The 13,510-nt window shown below is 43.1% G+C and overlaps 1 protein-coding gene across 5 annotated transcripts in view; it reads left to right on the top strand.

The window, feature by feature from the left end:
- Cdyl2 (chromodomain Y-like 2) overlaps positions 1 to 13,510 on the top strand; it is a 191,045-nt gene that overhangs the window by 150,823 nt on the left and 26,712 nt on the right. For all 5 annotated transcript variants that reach the window (NM_001106189.2, XM_039097639.2, XM_017601238.3 and 2 more), the window contains 1 exon segment: positions 12,696 to 12,913. In NM_001106189.2, the coding sequence (NP_001099659.2) occupies positions 12,696 to 12,913 (218 nt within the window).

Genomic DNA, 13,510 nt, shown 5'->3' with positions numbered 1-13,510 from the left:
CCTATGCTTTGGTTTGCTTTTTTTTAAAGGTGATAGATGGAGAGATGCTCTTCAGTTTCCTCTCCTTATTGAGGAGCTATTGGCAGGTGCTAGCCACCAGGGGAGGGAGAAGCCTCCTTTTCCTCTCTCCTCCCTCCTCCTCTCCCTTCTTCTCCTCTCCTCTCTCTTTTCCTCCTCTCCCCTCCTCTCTTCTCTTTTCCCCTCCTTTCCTTTCCCCTCATCTTCTCTCCTCTCCCCATCCTCTCCTCTCCCCTTCTCTCCCCTCCCTTTCTTTCCCCTCTTCTCTCCCCTCCCTTTCTTTCCCCTCTTCTCTCCCCTCCCCTTCTCTCTTCTCTCCCTCACCCCTCCCCTTCTCTTTTTACCTCTTCTTCCTCCCTCCTCCCCCCTCCTCTCCCCTCCTTCCTTACCCCCTTCCCTCCTCTCACCCCTCCTCTTTTTCTTCCTCCTTTCTCCCCCACCTTCCTCTGTATCATAAGGAGAATTTAAGAGAAGAAACTTGAGGGAGAGGACTTAAATAGTAGCTCTTCCTACTTTCCTATATTAAATCTGTTCAACAAAACCCATGAAAACAAACTAACAAAGCACAGCCATTACAACAAAATCATTCTCTAGGTATTTGAGTATTCAACGAGTCTAACTTGGGACATCAGGAGTCACTAAAGACTCCTGTATGCTCCTAGCAGATGTCTGTAGAGGATCCAGCATCTGTCCTGGTAGAAACAGGAGGAGAGGCTTCTGGAGACTTCTTTCTTTCTTTCTTTCTTTCTTTCTTTCTTTCTTTCTTTCTTTCTTTCTTTCTTTCTTTTTTTTAAAGTCCTTATAGAAAATGCAGGAACTTTCTCTTTGCATCTTCTCAGTTTGTCTTCAGATCAGGATAGAACTTTGACATTGTTGTGGGTAGAATATTGGCGTCTTCTGCAGTGTTTCTCCCATGACCGTTCTTTCATGATCTTATTATTCCTTTGAACACATTCAGGATACAACATATTATCTTCCATTCCTGGGAATGATGGGAAAATACAGGATGGTAACGGACAGAATGAAATCATTTTCTGGGGGAAACTTTAGGACCCAGGTCTGGCCCCTGTGAAACTTCAAGCCTATCTTGTCTGCAGAGGTCAGTCTGCCACGGAGCACCCACTGCCTGAAACTAGAAGTTTGTAGCAAAAAGTTCTCAGAAATAAGACAGCAATTTATAGCCCCAGGCCAAAGGGCTCTTGTGGTAGGTAATTCTTCCCCAACCGGCAACCACAGATGCCTGCACTGAGGTTACAACGTCAATATCCGTCATCTCTCTCGCACACCTGTTGCACTAGCTCACGGCCTTGCTTCCTTGCTCACTTCCTTGCATTTCCTGGAACCCAGCCACAGGCCATAGCCTGACCTCACGTGATGTGCTCTGAATAGCATGTATTTGCCAAGGGTACATATGTCTCTGGAGTCCCTAATGTACCCCGGTTTTCTTGCCATACCTCTGACAAACACACTCAAGTTAAATTGTTGACACCAGCCCCACAGAGTATTCCAGACACATTTTTAACAGGAGGCAGGCTACCTGGCAGGGTAAGGGCTGTCACCTAATGAATGGGTTTTTGAGGTTTGATTAGCTCACAGGCTGCAGAAAGTGAACCGGATGTTTATTGCACCCTGCCGAAGAAGTGTTTGCATCCAGTAGATGTTCTGTGGCAGGCTCCTCTATAATTGGGACCGGCATTGAGATCACATTTCCTTTTTGGTATTTCCCATTAAGGTCATTCTCAGGTAGTGACTGGAGCCTGCCATTTTTCAGGATCACCTGGGAGAGCCAAAGGCTGCAGAGGTGGGCTGTCCGCAGGTCATTGGGACTTCCTTCTCTTTTGAGGGTGCAGCCGTTGCTGGGTTTCCCATGGTCTAGTCAGTGGCCTCTCACCAATATCCATTCCGACAGTACTGAGCGGGCTCAGTGGGTATTTAAAAACCACACGGAAGCCAGACATTGGTGGTGCACACCTTTAATCCCAGCACTTGGGAGGCAGAGGCAGGCAGACCCTTGTGAGTTCAAGGGGCAGCCTGGGCTACACAGAGCAGGTTCCAGGACAGCCAGGGCTACACAGAGAGACGTTGTCTCAAAAACAAAGCAGCAACAACACATTCACATGGAAGGAAGGAAAGAAGGAAGGATGGACGGACTGAGGGAGGGAAGGCAGGAAGTGGCACTATTCTGAAACTAGAACAAAGGTGAACATTGGAGGGAGGGGAATGAGGGCAGGGTCTGTCAGAACACATGATGTGCACGTAGGAAATTCTCAAAAATAAAAAAAGGCAAAACTAGCTTAAAAAGGTAGAGAAGTCGGGTGAGAGATTGTTGCAGGAGGAGACAAGGATAAGGTAGGAAATGATAAGACTATTTCATTGCTTATATGTAGGGGATTCTCAAGGAAAATGATATTTAAGGAAAGCTTAGAGATCTGTTTAGAGGAGAGAGAAAAGACAAGCCTGACCCGCCCACCACAGTGCTGCACAGCTCTGTGTGGCCATCAGCAGGGAGTATATCATGCTGTGAGCTCTCTGCCCTCACCATGGATCCCTCCTCCCTCCTCTCCCCGCTCTTCTGTATGTTAGTGGAGTCACCCTGTGTGTCCTGGGGTTTCCTGGATTTCCCTGACTGGGGGGTGCTTTGGCTCTCTAGATCCCCTGCCCACATTGAAATGAGGTTGTTTGTTTCCTCACTGCTGTTCTGTGTAGTTTGGATACAGAACCTCTGAAGTATACATTTGGCAAACTGTTTTCCTACAGAGCCTGTCTCTCCAGTCTCTCAATGGTGCCCTCCAGTGAAGAGAGTTTCTAATTTTTATAATGTTAACTCTGCCCATATTTTCTAAATCATGGAACTTGATTTCTTTTTCTTTCTTTTCTTTTTTTTATTAATTTTTCTTCTTTATTAACTTGGGTATTTCTTATTTACATTTCGTTGTTATTCCCCTTCCCGGTTTCCGGGTCAACATTGCCCTAACCCCTCCCCCTGCCCTTGTATGTGGGCTTACCCTCCCCATCCTCCCCCCCCATTACCACCCTTCCCCCCAACAATCACGTTCACTGGGGGTTCAGTCTTAGCAGGACCCAGGGCTTCCCCTTCCACTGGTGCTCTTACTAGGATATTCATTGCTACCTATGAGGTCAGAGTCCAGGGTCAGTCCATGTATAGTCTTTGAGTAGTGGCTTAGTCCCTGGAAGCTCTGGTTGCTTGGCATTGTTCATATGGGGTCTCGAACCCCTTCAAGCTCTTCCAGTTCTTTCTCTGATTCCTTCAACAGGGGTCCCATTCTCAGTTCAGTGGTTTGCTCTGGCATTTGCCTATGTATTTGCTGTATTCTGGGTGTGTCTCTCAGGAGAGATCTACATCCGGTTCCTGTCGGCCTGCACTTCTTTGCTTCATCCATCTTGTCTAATTGGGTGGCTGTATATGTATGGGCCACTTGTGGGGCAGGCTCTGAATGGGTGTTCCTTCTGCCTCTGTTTTAATCTTTGCCTCCCTATTTCCTGCCAAGGGTATTCTTGTTTCCCTTTTAAAGAAGGAGTGAAACATTCGCATTTTGGTCATCCTTCTTGAGTTTCATGTATTCTGTGCATCAAGGGTAATTCAAGCATTTGGGCTAATAGCCACTTACAATTAGTGCATACCATGTGTGTTTTTCTGTGATTGCGTTACCTCACTCAGGATGATATTTTCCAGTTCCATCCATTTGCCTATGAATTTCATAAAGTCACTGTTTTTGATAGCTGAGTAATATTCCATTGTGTAGATGTACCACATTTTCTGTATCCATTCCTCTGTTGAAGGGCATCTGGGTTCTTTCCAGCTTCTGGCTATTATAAATAAGGCTGCTATGAACATAGTGGAGCACGTGTCTTTGTTATATGTTGGGGCATCTTTTGGGTATATGCCCAAGAAAGGTATAGCTGGATCCTCAGGTAGTTCAATGTCCAATTTTCTGAGGAACTTCCAGACTGATTTCCAGAATGGTTGTACCAGTCTGCAATCCCACCAGCAATGGGTGAGTGTTCCTCTTTCTCTACATCCTTGCCAGCATTTGCTGTCACCTGAGTTTTTGATCTTAGCCATTCTCACTGGTGTGAGGTGAAATCTCAGGGTTGTTTTGATTTGTATTTCCCTTATGACTAAAGATGTCGAACATTTCTTTAGGTGTTTCTTGGCCATTTGTCATTCCTCAGCTGTGAATTCTTTGTTTAGCTCTGAACCCCATTTTTCAATAGGGTTATTTGTCTCCCTGCAGTCTAACTTCTAGAGTTCTTTGTATATTTTGGATATAAGCCCTCTATCTGTTGTAGGATTGGTAAAGATCTTTTCCCAATCTGTTGGGTGCCGTTTTGTCCTAACAACAGTGCCCTTTGCCTTACAGAAGCTTTGCAGTTTTATGTGATCCCATTTGTCAATTCTTGATCTTAGAGCATAAGCCATTGGTGTTTTGTTCAGGAAATTTTCTCCAGTGCCCATGTGTTCAAGATGCTTTCCCACCTTTTCTTCTATTAGTTTGAGTGTATCTTGTTTGATGTGGAGGTCCTTGATCCACTTGGACTTAAGCTTTGTACAGGGTGATAAGCATGGATCGATCTGCATTATTCTACATGTTGACCTCCAGTTGAACCAGCACCATTTGCTGAAAATGCTATCTTTTTTCTATTGGATGGTTTGGGTTGCTTTGTCAAAAATCAAGTGACCATAGGTGTGTGGGTTCATTTCTGGGTCTTCAATTCTATTCCACTGGTCTATCTGTCTGTCTCTGTACCAATACCATGCAGTTTTTATCACTGTTGCTCTGTAATACTGCTTGAGTTCAGGGATAGTGATTCCCCCTGAAGTCCTTTTATTGTTGAGGATAGTTTTAGCTATCCTGGGTTTTTTGTTATTCCAGATGAATTTGCAAATTGTTCTGTCTAACTCTCTGAAGAATTGGATTGGTATTTTGATGGGGATTGCATTGAATCTGTAGATCGCTTTTGGTAAAATGGCCATTTTTACTATATTAATCCTGACAATCCATGAGCATGGGAGATCTTTCCATCTTCTGAGGTCTTCTTCAATTTCTTTCTTCAGAGGCTTGAAGTTCTTATCATACAGATCTTTTACTTGCTTGGTTAAAGTCACACCGAGGTATTTTATATTATTTGGGACTATTATGAAGGGTGTCGTTTCCCTAATTTCTTTCTCGGCTTGTTTCTCTTTTGTGTAGAGGAAGGCTACTGATTTATTTGAGTTAATTTTATACCCAGCCACTTTGCTGAAGGTGTTTATCAGGTTTAGTAGTTCTCAGTTGGAACTTTTGAGATCGCTTAAATATACTATCATATCATCTGCAAATAGTGATATTTTGACTTCTTTTCCAATCTGTATCCCCTTGATCTCCTTTTGTTGTCTGATTGCTCTGGCTAGAACTTCAAGAACTATATTGAATAAGTAGGGAGAGAGTGGGCAGACTTGTCTAGTCCCTGATTTTAGTGGGATTGCTTCAAGTTTCTCTCCATTTATTTTAATGTTAGCTACTGGTTTTCTGTATATGGCTTTTACTATGTTTAGGTATGGGCCTTGAATTCCTATTCTTTCCAGGACTTTTATCATGAAGGGGTGTTGAATTTTGTCAAATGCTTTCTCAGCATCTAATGAAATGATCATGTGGTTTTATTCTTTCAGTTTGTGTATATAATGGATCACGTTGATGGTTTTCCGTATATTAAACCATCCCTGCATGCCTGGGATGAAGCCTACTTGATCATGGTGGATGATTGTTTTGATGTGCTCTTGGATTCAGTTTGCCAGAATTTTATTTAGTATTTTTGCGTTGATATTCATAAGGGAAATTGGTCTGAAGTTTTCTTTCTTTGTTGGGTCTTTGTGTGGTTTAGGTATAAGAGTAATTGTGGCTTCATAGAAGGAATTTGGTAGCACTCCATCTGTTTCAATTTTGTGGAATAGTTTGGATAGTATTGGTATGAGGTCTTCTATGAAGGTCTGGTAGAATTCTGCACTAAACCCGTCTGGACCTGGGCTCTTTTTGGTTGGGAGACCTTTAATGACTGCTTCTATTTCGTTAGGAGTTATGGGGTTGTTTAACTGGTTTATCTGTTCCTGATTTAACTTTGGTATCTGGTATCTGTCTAGGAAATTGTCCATTTCCTTCAGATTTTCAAGTTTTGTTGAATATAGGCTTTTGTAGTAGGATCTGATGATTTTTTTAATTTCTTCTGATTCTGTAGTCATGTCTCCCTTTTCATTTCTGATTTTGTTAATTTGGACACACACTCTGTGTCCTCTCGTTAGTCTGGCTAAGGGTTTATCTATCTTGACTTTCTCAAAGAACCAACTTTTGGTTCTGTTGATTCTTTCTATGGTCCTTTTTGTTTCTACTTGGTTGATTTCAGCTCTGAGTTTGATTATTTCCTGTCTTCTACTCCTCTTGGGTGTATTTGCTTCTTTTTGTTCTAGAGCTTTTAGGTGTGTTGTCAAGCTGGTGACATATGCTATTTCCTGTTTCTTTCTGCAGGCACTCAGAGCTATGAGTTTTCCTCTTAGCACAGCTTTCTTTGTGTCCCATAAGTTTGGGTATGTTGTACCTTCATTTTCATTAAATTCTAAGAAGTCTTTAATTTCTTTCTTTATTTCTTCCTTGACCATGTTATCATTGAGTAGAGCATTGTTCAACTTCCATGTATATATGGGCATTCTTCCCTTTTTGTTATTGAAGACCAGTTTTAGGCCGTGGTGGTCTGATAGCATGCATGGGATTATTTCTATCTTTCTGTATCTGTTGAGGCCTGTTTTATGACCAATTATATGGTCAATTTTGGAGAAAGTACCATGAGGTGGTGAGAAGAAGGTATATCCTTTGGTTTTAGGGTGGAATGTTCTATAAATATCTGTTAATTCCATTTGGTTCACGATTTCTCTTAGTCTGTCTATGTCTCTGTTTAATTTCTGTTTCCATGATCTGTCCATTGATGAGAGTGGGGTATTGAAATCTCCTACTATTATTGTGTGAGGTGCAATGTGTGCTTTGAGCTTTAGTAAGGTTTCTTTTATGTATGTAGGTGCCCTTGTATTTGGAGCATAGATATTTAGAATTGAGAGTTCATCTTGGTAGATTTTTCCTTTGATAAATATGAAGTGACCTTCCTTATCTTTTTTGATGACTTTTAGTTGAAAATCGATTTTATTCGATATTAGAATGGCTACTCCTGCTTGCTTCTTCAGACCATTTGCTTGGAAAGTTGTTTTCCAGCCTTTCACCCTGAGGTAGTATCTGTCTTTGTCTCTGAGGTGTGTTTCCTGTAGGCAGCAGAATGCAGGGTCCTCATTGCGTATCCAGTTTGTTAATCTATGTCTTTTTATTGGGGAGTTGAGACCACTGATGTTGAGAGATATTAAGGAATAGTGATTATTGCTTCCTGGTACATTCATATTTCGGTGTGAGATTATGCTTGTGCGCTTTTCTTCTCTTTGTTTTGTTGCCAAGACGATTAGTTTCTTGCTTTTTCTAGGGTGAAGCTTGCCTCCTTCTGTTGGACTTTACCATTTATTATCCTTTGTAGCGCTGGATCTGTAGAAAGATATTGTGTAAATTTGGTTTTGTCATGGAATATCTTGGTTTCTCCATCTTTGTTAATTGAGAGTTTTGCAGGATACAGTAACCTGGGCTGGCATTTGTGTTCTCTTAGGGTCTGTATGACATCTGTCCAGGATCTTCTGGCTTTCATAGTCTCTGGTGAGAAGTCTGGTGTGATTCTGATAGGTCTGCCTTTATATGTTACTTGACCTTTTTCCTTACTGCTTTTAATATTCTTTATTTTGTGCATTTGGTGTTTTGACTATTATGTGATGGGAGGAGTTTGTTTTCTGGTCCAATCTATTTGGAGTTCTGTAGGCTTCTTGTATGTTTATGGGCATCTCTTTCTTTAGGTTAGGGAAGTTTTCTTCTATGATTTTGTTGAAGATATTTTCTGGTCCTTTGAGCTAGGAATCTTCACTCTCTTCTATACGTATTATCCTTAGGTTTGATCTTCTCATTGAGTCCTGGATTTCCTGTATGTTTTGGACCAGTAGCTTTTTCCGTTTTACATTTTCTTTGACCGTTGTGTCGATGATTTCTATGGAATCTTCTGCTCCTGAGATTCTCTCTTCTATCTCTTGTATTCTGTTGGTGATGCTTGTATCTACAGCTCCTTGTCTCTTCCTTTGGTTTTCTACATCCAAGGTTGTTTCCCTGTGTCCTTTCTTTATTGCTTCTATTTCCATTTTTAATTCCTTCAACTGTTTGATTGTGTTTTCCTGGAATTCTTTCAGGGATATTTGTGATTCCTCTCTATAGGCTTCTACTTGTTTATTTATGTTTTCCTGTGTTTCTCTAAGGGAGTTCTTCATGTCTTTCTTGAAGTCCTCCAGCATCATGGTCAAATGTGATTTTAAATCTAGACCTTGCTTTTCTGGTGTGTTTGGATATTCAGTGTTTGCTTTGGTGGGAGAATTGGGCTCCGATGATGCCATGTAGTCTTGGTTTCTGTTGCTTGGGTTCCTGTGCTTGCCTCTCGCCCATCAGGTTGTCCCTGGTGTTACCTTGTTCTGCTATTTCTGACAGTGGTTGGACTGTCCTATAAGCCTGTGTGTCAGGAGTGCTGTAGACCTGTTTTCCTGTTTTCTTTCAGCCAGTTATGGGGACAGAGTGTTCTGCTTTCGGGCGTGTAGTCTTTCCTGTCTACTGGTCTTCAGCTGTTCCTGTGGGTGTGTGTCCTGAGTCTACCAGGCAGGTCGCTTGGAGCAGAAAAGTTGGTCTTACCTGTGGTCCCGAGGCTCAAGTTTGCTCATGGGGGGCTGCTTTTGAGCTCTCGGTGAGGGCAGCAACCAGGAGGGCCTGCGCCACCTTTTTCCGGGACCCCCGTGCACAGGGGTCCCAGATGGCGTTAGGTGTTTTCCTCTGGAGTCAGAAATGTGGGCAGAATGTAGTCTTTTCTGGCTTCCCAGGCATGTCTGGCCCTCTGAAGGTTTAGGTCTCCCTCCCTCGGGATTTGGGTGTAGAGAACTGTTGACAGATTTGCTTCAGGTATGGGAGGTGTCTGGACTGCCGATCGAGTGCCCCTATCTTTCAGTTCCCAGAGGCCATATACAGTTTCCTCTTGGGCCAGGGATGTGGGCAGGGGTGGGCAGTATTGGTGGTCTCTCCCACTCTGCAGTCTCAGGAGTGCCCTCCTGTCCGGGCAGTGAGCTCTCTCTCCCATGGGGTTTGGGAGCAGTGAGCTGTTGGCTGGCATCAGCAAGGTTGGTGCTCCAGCTGGAACTTGATTTCTTTTCTTTTTTTTTTTTTTCTTTTTTCTTTTTTTCGGATCTGGGGACTGAACCCAGAGCCTTGCGCTTGGAACTTGATTTCTTGATGCTGAATATAAAAGTTTATTGTCAAGCTCGGGGTTCCTAGAGCTTTATCTGGTTGCCTTTTAGACATTTGGCCATTTTCCATTTAGGTCTGTCTTCCATTCTGAGATAAACTGAGTGCATGCCTCTGTGTGTGTGTGTGTGTGTGTGTGTGTGTGTGTGTGTGTACAGTGTAGGTGGTGTGTGTGTGTGTGTACAGTGTAGGTGGTGTGTGTGTACAGTATAGGTGGTGTGTGTGTGTGTGTATGTGTACAGTGTAGGTGGTGTGTGTGTATGTGTACAGTGTAGGTGGTGTGTGTGTATGTGTACAGTGTAGGTGGTGTGTGTGTGTTTGGTGTGCATGTGTGGTATGTGTGTATGTGTATATGTTATGTGTAATGTGTGTGTATGGTGTGTGTGTGTGTGTGTGTAGTGTATGCTTGACTGTGGTGTGTGTGTGTGTGATATGTGTGTTGTATATTTGTGTGTGTGTGTGTGTATGAGGTGTGTGTATAGTGTATGCTTGTCTGTGTGGTATGTGTATATGTATGAGGATGTGTGTTATATATGTGTGTGTGTGTGGTATGTGGTTTATGCTTATCTATGTGGTGTGTGTGTGTGTGTCTGTGTGTGAAAAATGTCCTAGTTTTGTTTCTCTTGCTGTGATAAACACCATGACCAGAGGAACTTGGAGAAAAGAGGTTTTATATTTCATCCTAGAGATTACAGACCATTGTGAGGGATGTCAGGGTGTGAAAGTGAAGCAGAAACCCTGGAGGACCACCACTTACTAGCTTACTTACCTGGCTTTCCTATATAGCCAAGCTCCATCTGCCTAGGGTTGGTACTGCCCACAGAGGACTGGGAGTCCTACATCAGTTATCAATCAGGGAAATGTCATTTAGACTTGGCCACAAGCCAATCTGTTCTGGGTAGTTTTTCAGTTGAGATTCTCTCTTTACAGGTAACTCTAGCTGTATATCAAGTTTTTTTTTTCTTTTCTACAAATAGATACCTGTTTGTTTCAGTAGCACATGTTAGAAAAGTCTGTCCCTTTCCCCACTGAATGGTCCCAATACTATATTTGCAAGCATTTGTTTATGTGTTCTCTATTATTGACCCATTGATCTAAGTTTATATACTGGATCACTATGGCTTTTTATTAAAACTTGGGTCTGGGCAAGTATCTACTCTCTTCTTATCTCAAAGCCTTGTTTTTTGGCTGTTATACATTCTTTACTCTTCCTAAAGAAAGTTTAGAACTAGTTTGACACTATGACCCAGCTTTCTGGCTTTTGCCTGGGATTGCTGTGAACTCAGAGATCAATTCATAAGCGTTGACACCTTACAAATGTTCAGGGGTCTGTCTCACCAGCCCAGGGTTGTTCTTGTATTAGTTACTTTTTATCCCCGTGACAGAGTTCAATGACCAAGACAGACATATCAAAAAGAGAGTTTATTTTGGCCTCAGGTTCTAGAGAGAAGAGTTGGTAAGGAAGAAGGCATGGTAGACAGGCACAGGAGCAGGCAGCTGCCTGATCACAGTTCATTGTGACAGGAGCCTGAGATAGCCCACTCGAAATAGTGACAGAATATAAACTCTCAAAGCCCACCTTTTGTGGTGTACCTTCCTCCAGCCCCATCTCCCAAAGGTTCCACCTACCCAAACAGTGCCACCATCTGGGGACCAAGTGTCTAAACACATGAGTCTGTGGAGGATGTTTCTCATTGAAGCCATGATGCGTCTCCGTTTAGTTAGAACTACTTCTGTGTCTTTCAACAGAGTTTTACAGTTTTCTATATACAGGTCCCATACATAGTCCGTTAGGACTATATATAGTTCACTGGGAGGGGGGCTAATGATTTTAAATATCAAATTCTATCTGTTCATTACCGGTACACTGGATGGTAACAAACAGATCTATTAACCTCATATCTTGCAACCTTGCTAAGTTTGCTCACAAATTCCAGGAATGGCTGGTTCCTTTGGCCTTCAGGGTTTATTTTTGGTGCTTTCTATATAAACAACCACGGTATCTGTAAATAGTCTTTTTTCCTCTCTCTTCCCTCTCAATGGCTATAATTTTATTGCCTTTTCTTAGTTAGGTCTTCTAGGATCAAGTTGAACAGGAGAAAGATTATCCTTTAATGGCTTTGGGTGTTAAAAGGGAGAATGCATTTTTTCCCAGATAGGGCTGATATAAGAGGTAGATGCTTTGTCGATGGTCCGGTATGAAGGGGAACATGCACCCTCCCACCGTGGGACTTTGTCAGATGCCTTTTGTGTGTTAATGGATCTGAATTTTCATCTTTAGACTCCCTGTGTGTCTGACCACACCAACTGATTTTCAGATATTGAATGAGCGCCACACATCCATTCAGGCCATCTGTATTGTTGGAAGTGACTAGCTAGTATCTCATCAAAGCCTTATTTGTTTACAGACATAGACTCTGTAGTCCTGGCTGGCCTGGTACTAATTATGTAGTTCAGGCTGGTCTTGAACTCACAGAGATCTACCCGTCTATGCCTCCCAAGTGCTGGGTTTAAAGGCATGTGCCACTATGCCTGACCCTTGCTAAAGACTTCTTTTGTATCCTCATCGATAGAGTGTGACTAGAACTGATGTGAATCCTTTTCTCTCTAAGTTGCTTTTGGCCATGGGGTCTTAATAAAAGCAATAGAAAGTAAACAAAACCAGTTTTAGTGAAATAATCCTCAGGTCATTTATGAGTATTAATATAGATGAATCATCTGGGAGAAGAGAGGTGGAAACAGGAGGACCCTGCCTATTGGTCCTTACCATCAGAAGTTAAGTACTGGACAGTCGAAGCCCCGTTTCTAGCCTCCATGTGGAATGGGATATTGTTGGTGTATTATGCTTTTAGCACATGGTAGAAGTTGATACCCGTTGCTTTCAGGACAGTGGCTAGTACTGCTTTTAATGAGGATTCTTTGTCAGTCACCTGTGTCCACCACTGGATAACACTGCCTCCCTAGGGGTCAGTAGATTCTTCATTGCTAAGAATTCTAGCATTAGCTGAGTTATTACTGACACATGTATTCATTCTACAGTAGTGTCAGGTCCCCACAACCAGTCCTTTGCTAAAATGTCCCCCAGATTATTTTCTGAATTTGAAAATGGATTATTTACATCCTGGACTCTTCGTCCTCCCAGAGTAGAGCATGGGAGGCCCCTGGGCATTCTGGGATTTTCCACTGGAAATCTAGGCTCTCTCTAGTTGACTTACATTGTAGTATAGTGCAAACCAGTTTCTCACTTAGGCTCTCTGATTCCCGAAGGCTCTGCTCTGACCAACGGAGGCCTAAACCTGCACAGCCCCGTGAAGAGGAAGCTGGAGACGGAGAAGGACTATGTCTTTGACAAAAGGCTCAGGTACAGCGTCCGCCAGAATGAAAGCAACTGTCGGTTTCGTGACATCGTGGTGCGGAAGGAAGAGGGCTTCACACACATTCTTCTATCCAGCCAGACTTCGGATAACAATGCACTGACTCCTGAGGTAAAGAGCTCTGGGGGAGGAGATAGTTGATCTCAGGCCTCCATCCCTTGGCTTTGTCTCGTCCTACACTTGCCTGTCCATAATATCAACAGAAGCATGAGGCAGTTAGCAACATGTCTGGGTGTGGGCACGCTGTAGAGCAGCCGTTTGTAACCTTCCTCACACTGTGACCCTTTCATACGGTTCATGTTGTGGCGACCCCCAACCGTAAAGTTATTTTCATTGCTACGTTGTAACTGTCATTTTGTCACTGTTGTGAACTGTGATGTAACTATCTGTTTTTCTGACAGTCTTAGGGGACCCCTGTGAAAGGGTTGTTTGACCCTCAAAGGGGTCATGACTCTCAGGTGGAAATCCACTGCTCTAGAGGGCCTGTTCATCCAGGCTGGCATTGTTAGGATGGGCTGGTATCCCTGGTGCCTCTGGCACCCTCAGGAATGCCCTTGAAGTGGTGGTGGTGGTGGTGGGGTGTCATATCCTTGAACCTGTGACCATGTGTCTTAGGTGATTTACATAGACAGTGGCTCTTTTGTGGCATTGTGGGTATGGCAGCCCAGAATGGTTGACATATTGTGAGGGATGAGCTGGCAGGTGCCT

The sequence above is a fragment of the Rattus norvegicus genome, chromosome 19, assembly GCF_036323735.1.
Source record: "Rattus norvegicus strain BN/NHsdMcwi chromosome 19, GRCr8, whole genome shotgun sequence".
NCBI classification, from domain to species: Eukaryota; Metazoa; Chordata; class Mammalia; order Rodentia; family Muridae; genus Rattus; species Rattus norvegicus.
The sequence above is the reverse complement of the archived record's forward strand: the minus strand, read 5'-3'. Positions and strand labels throughout refer to the sequence as shown.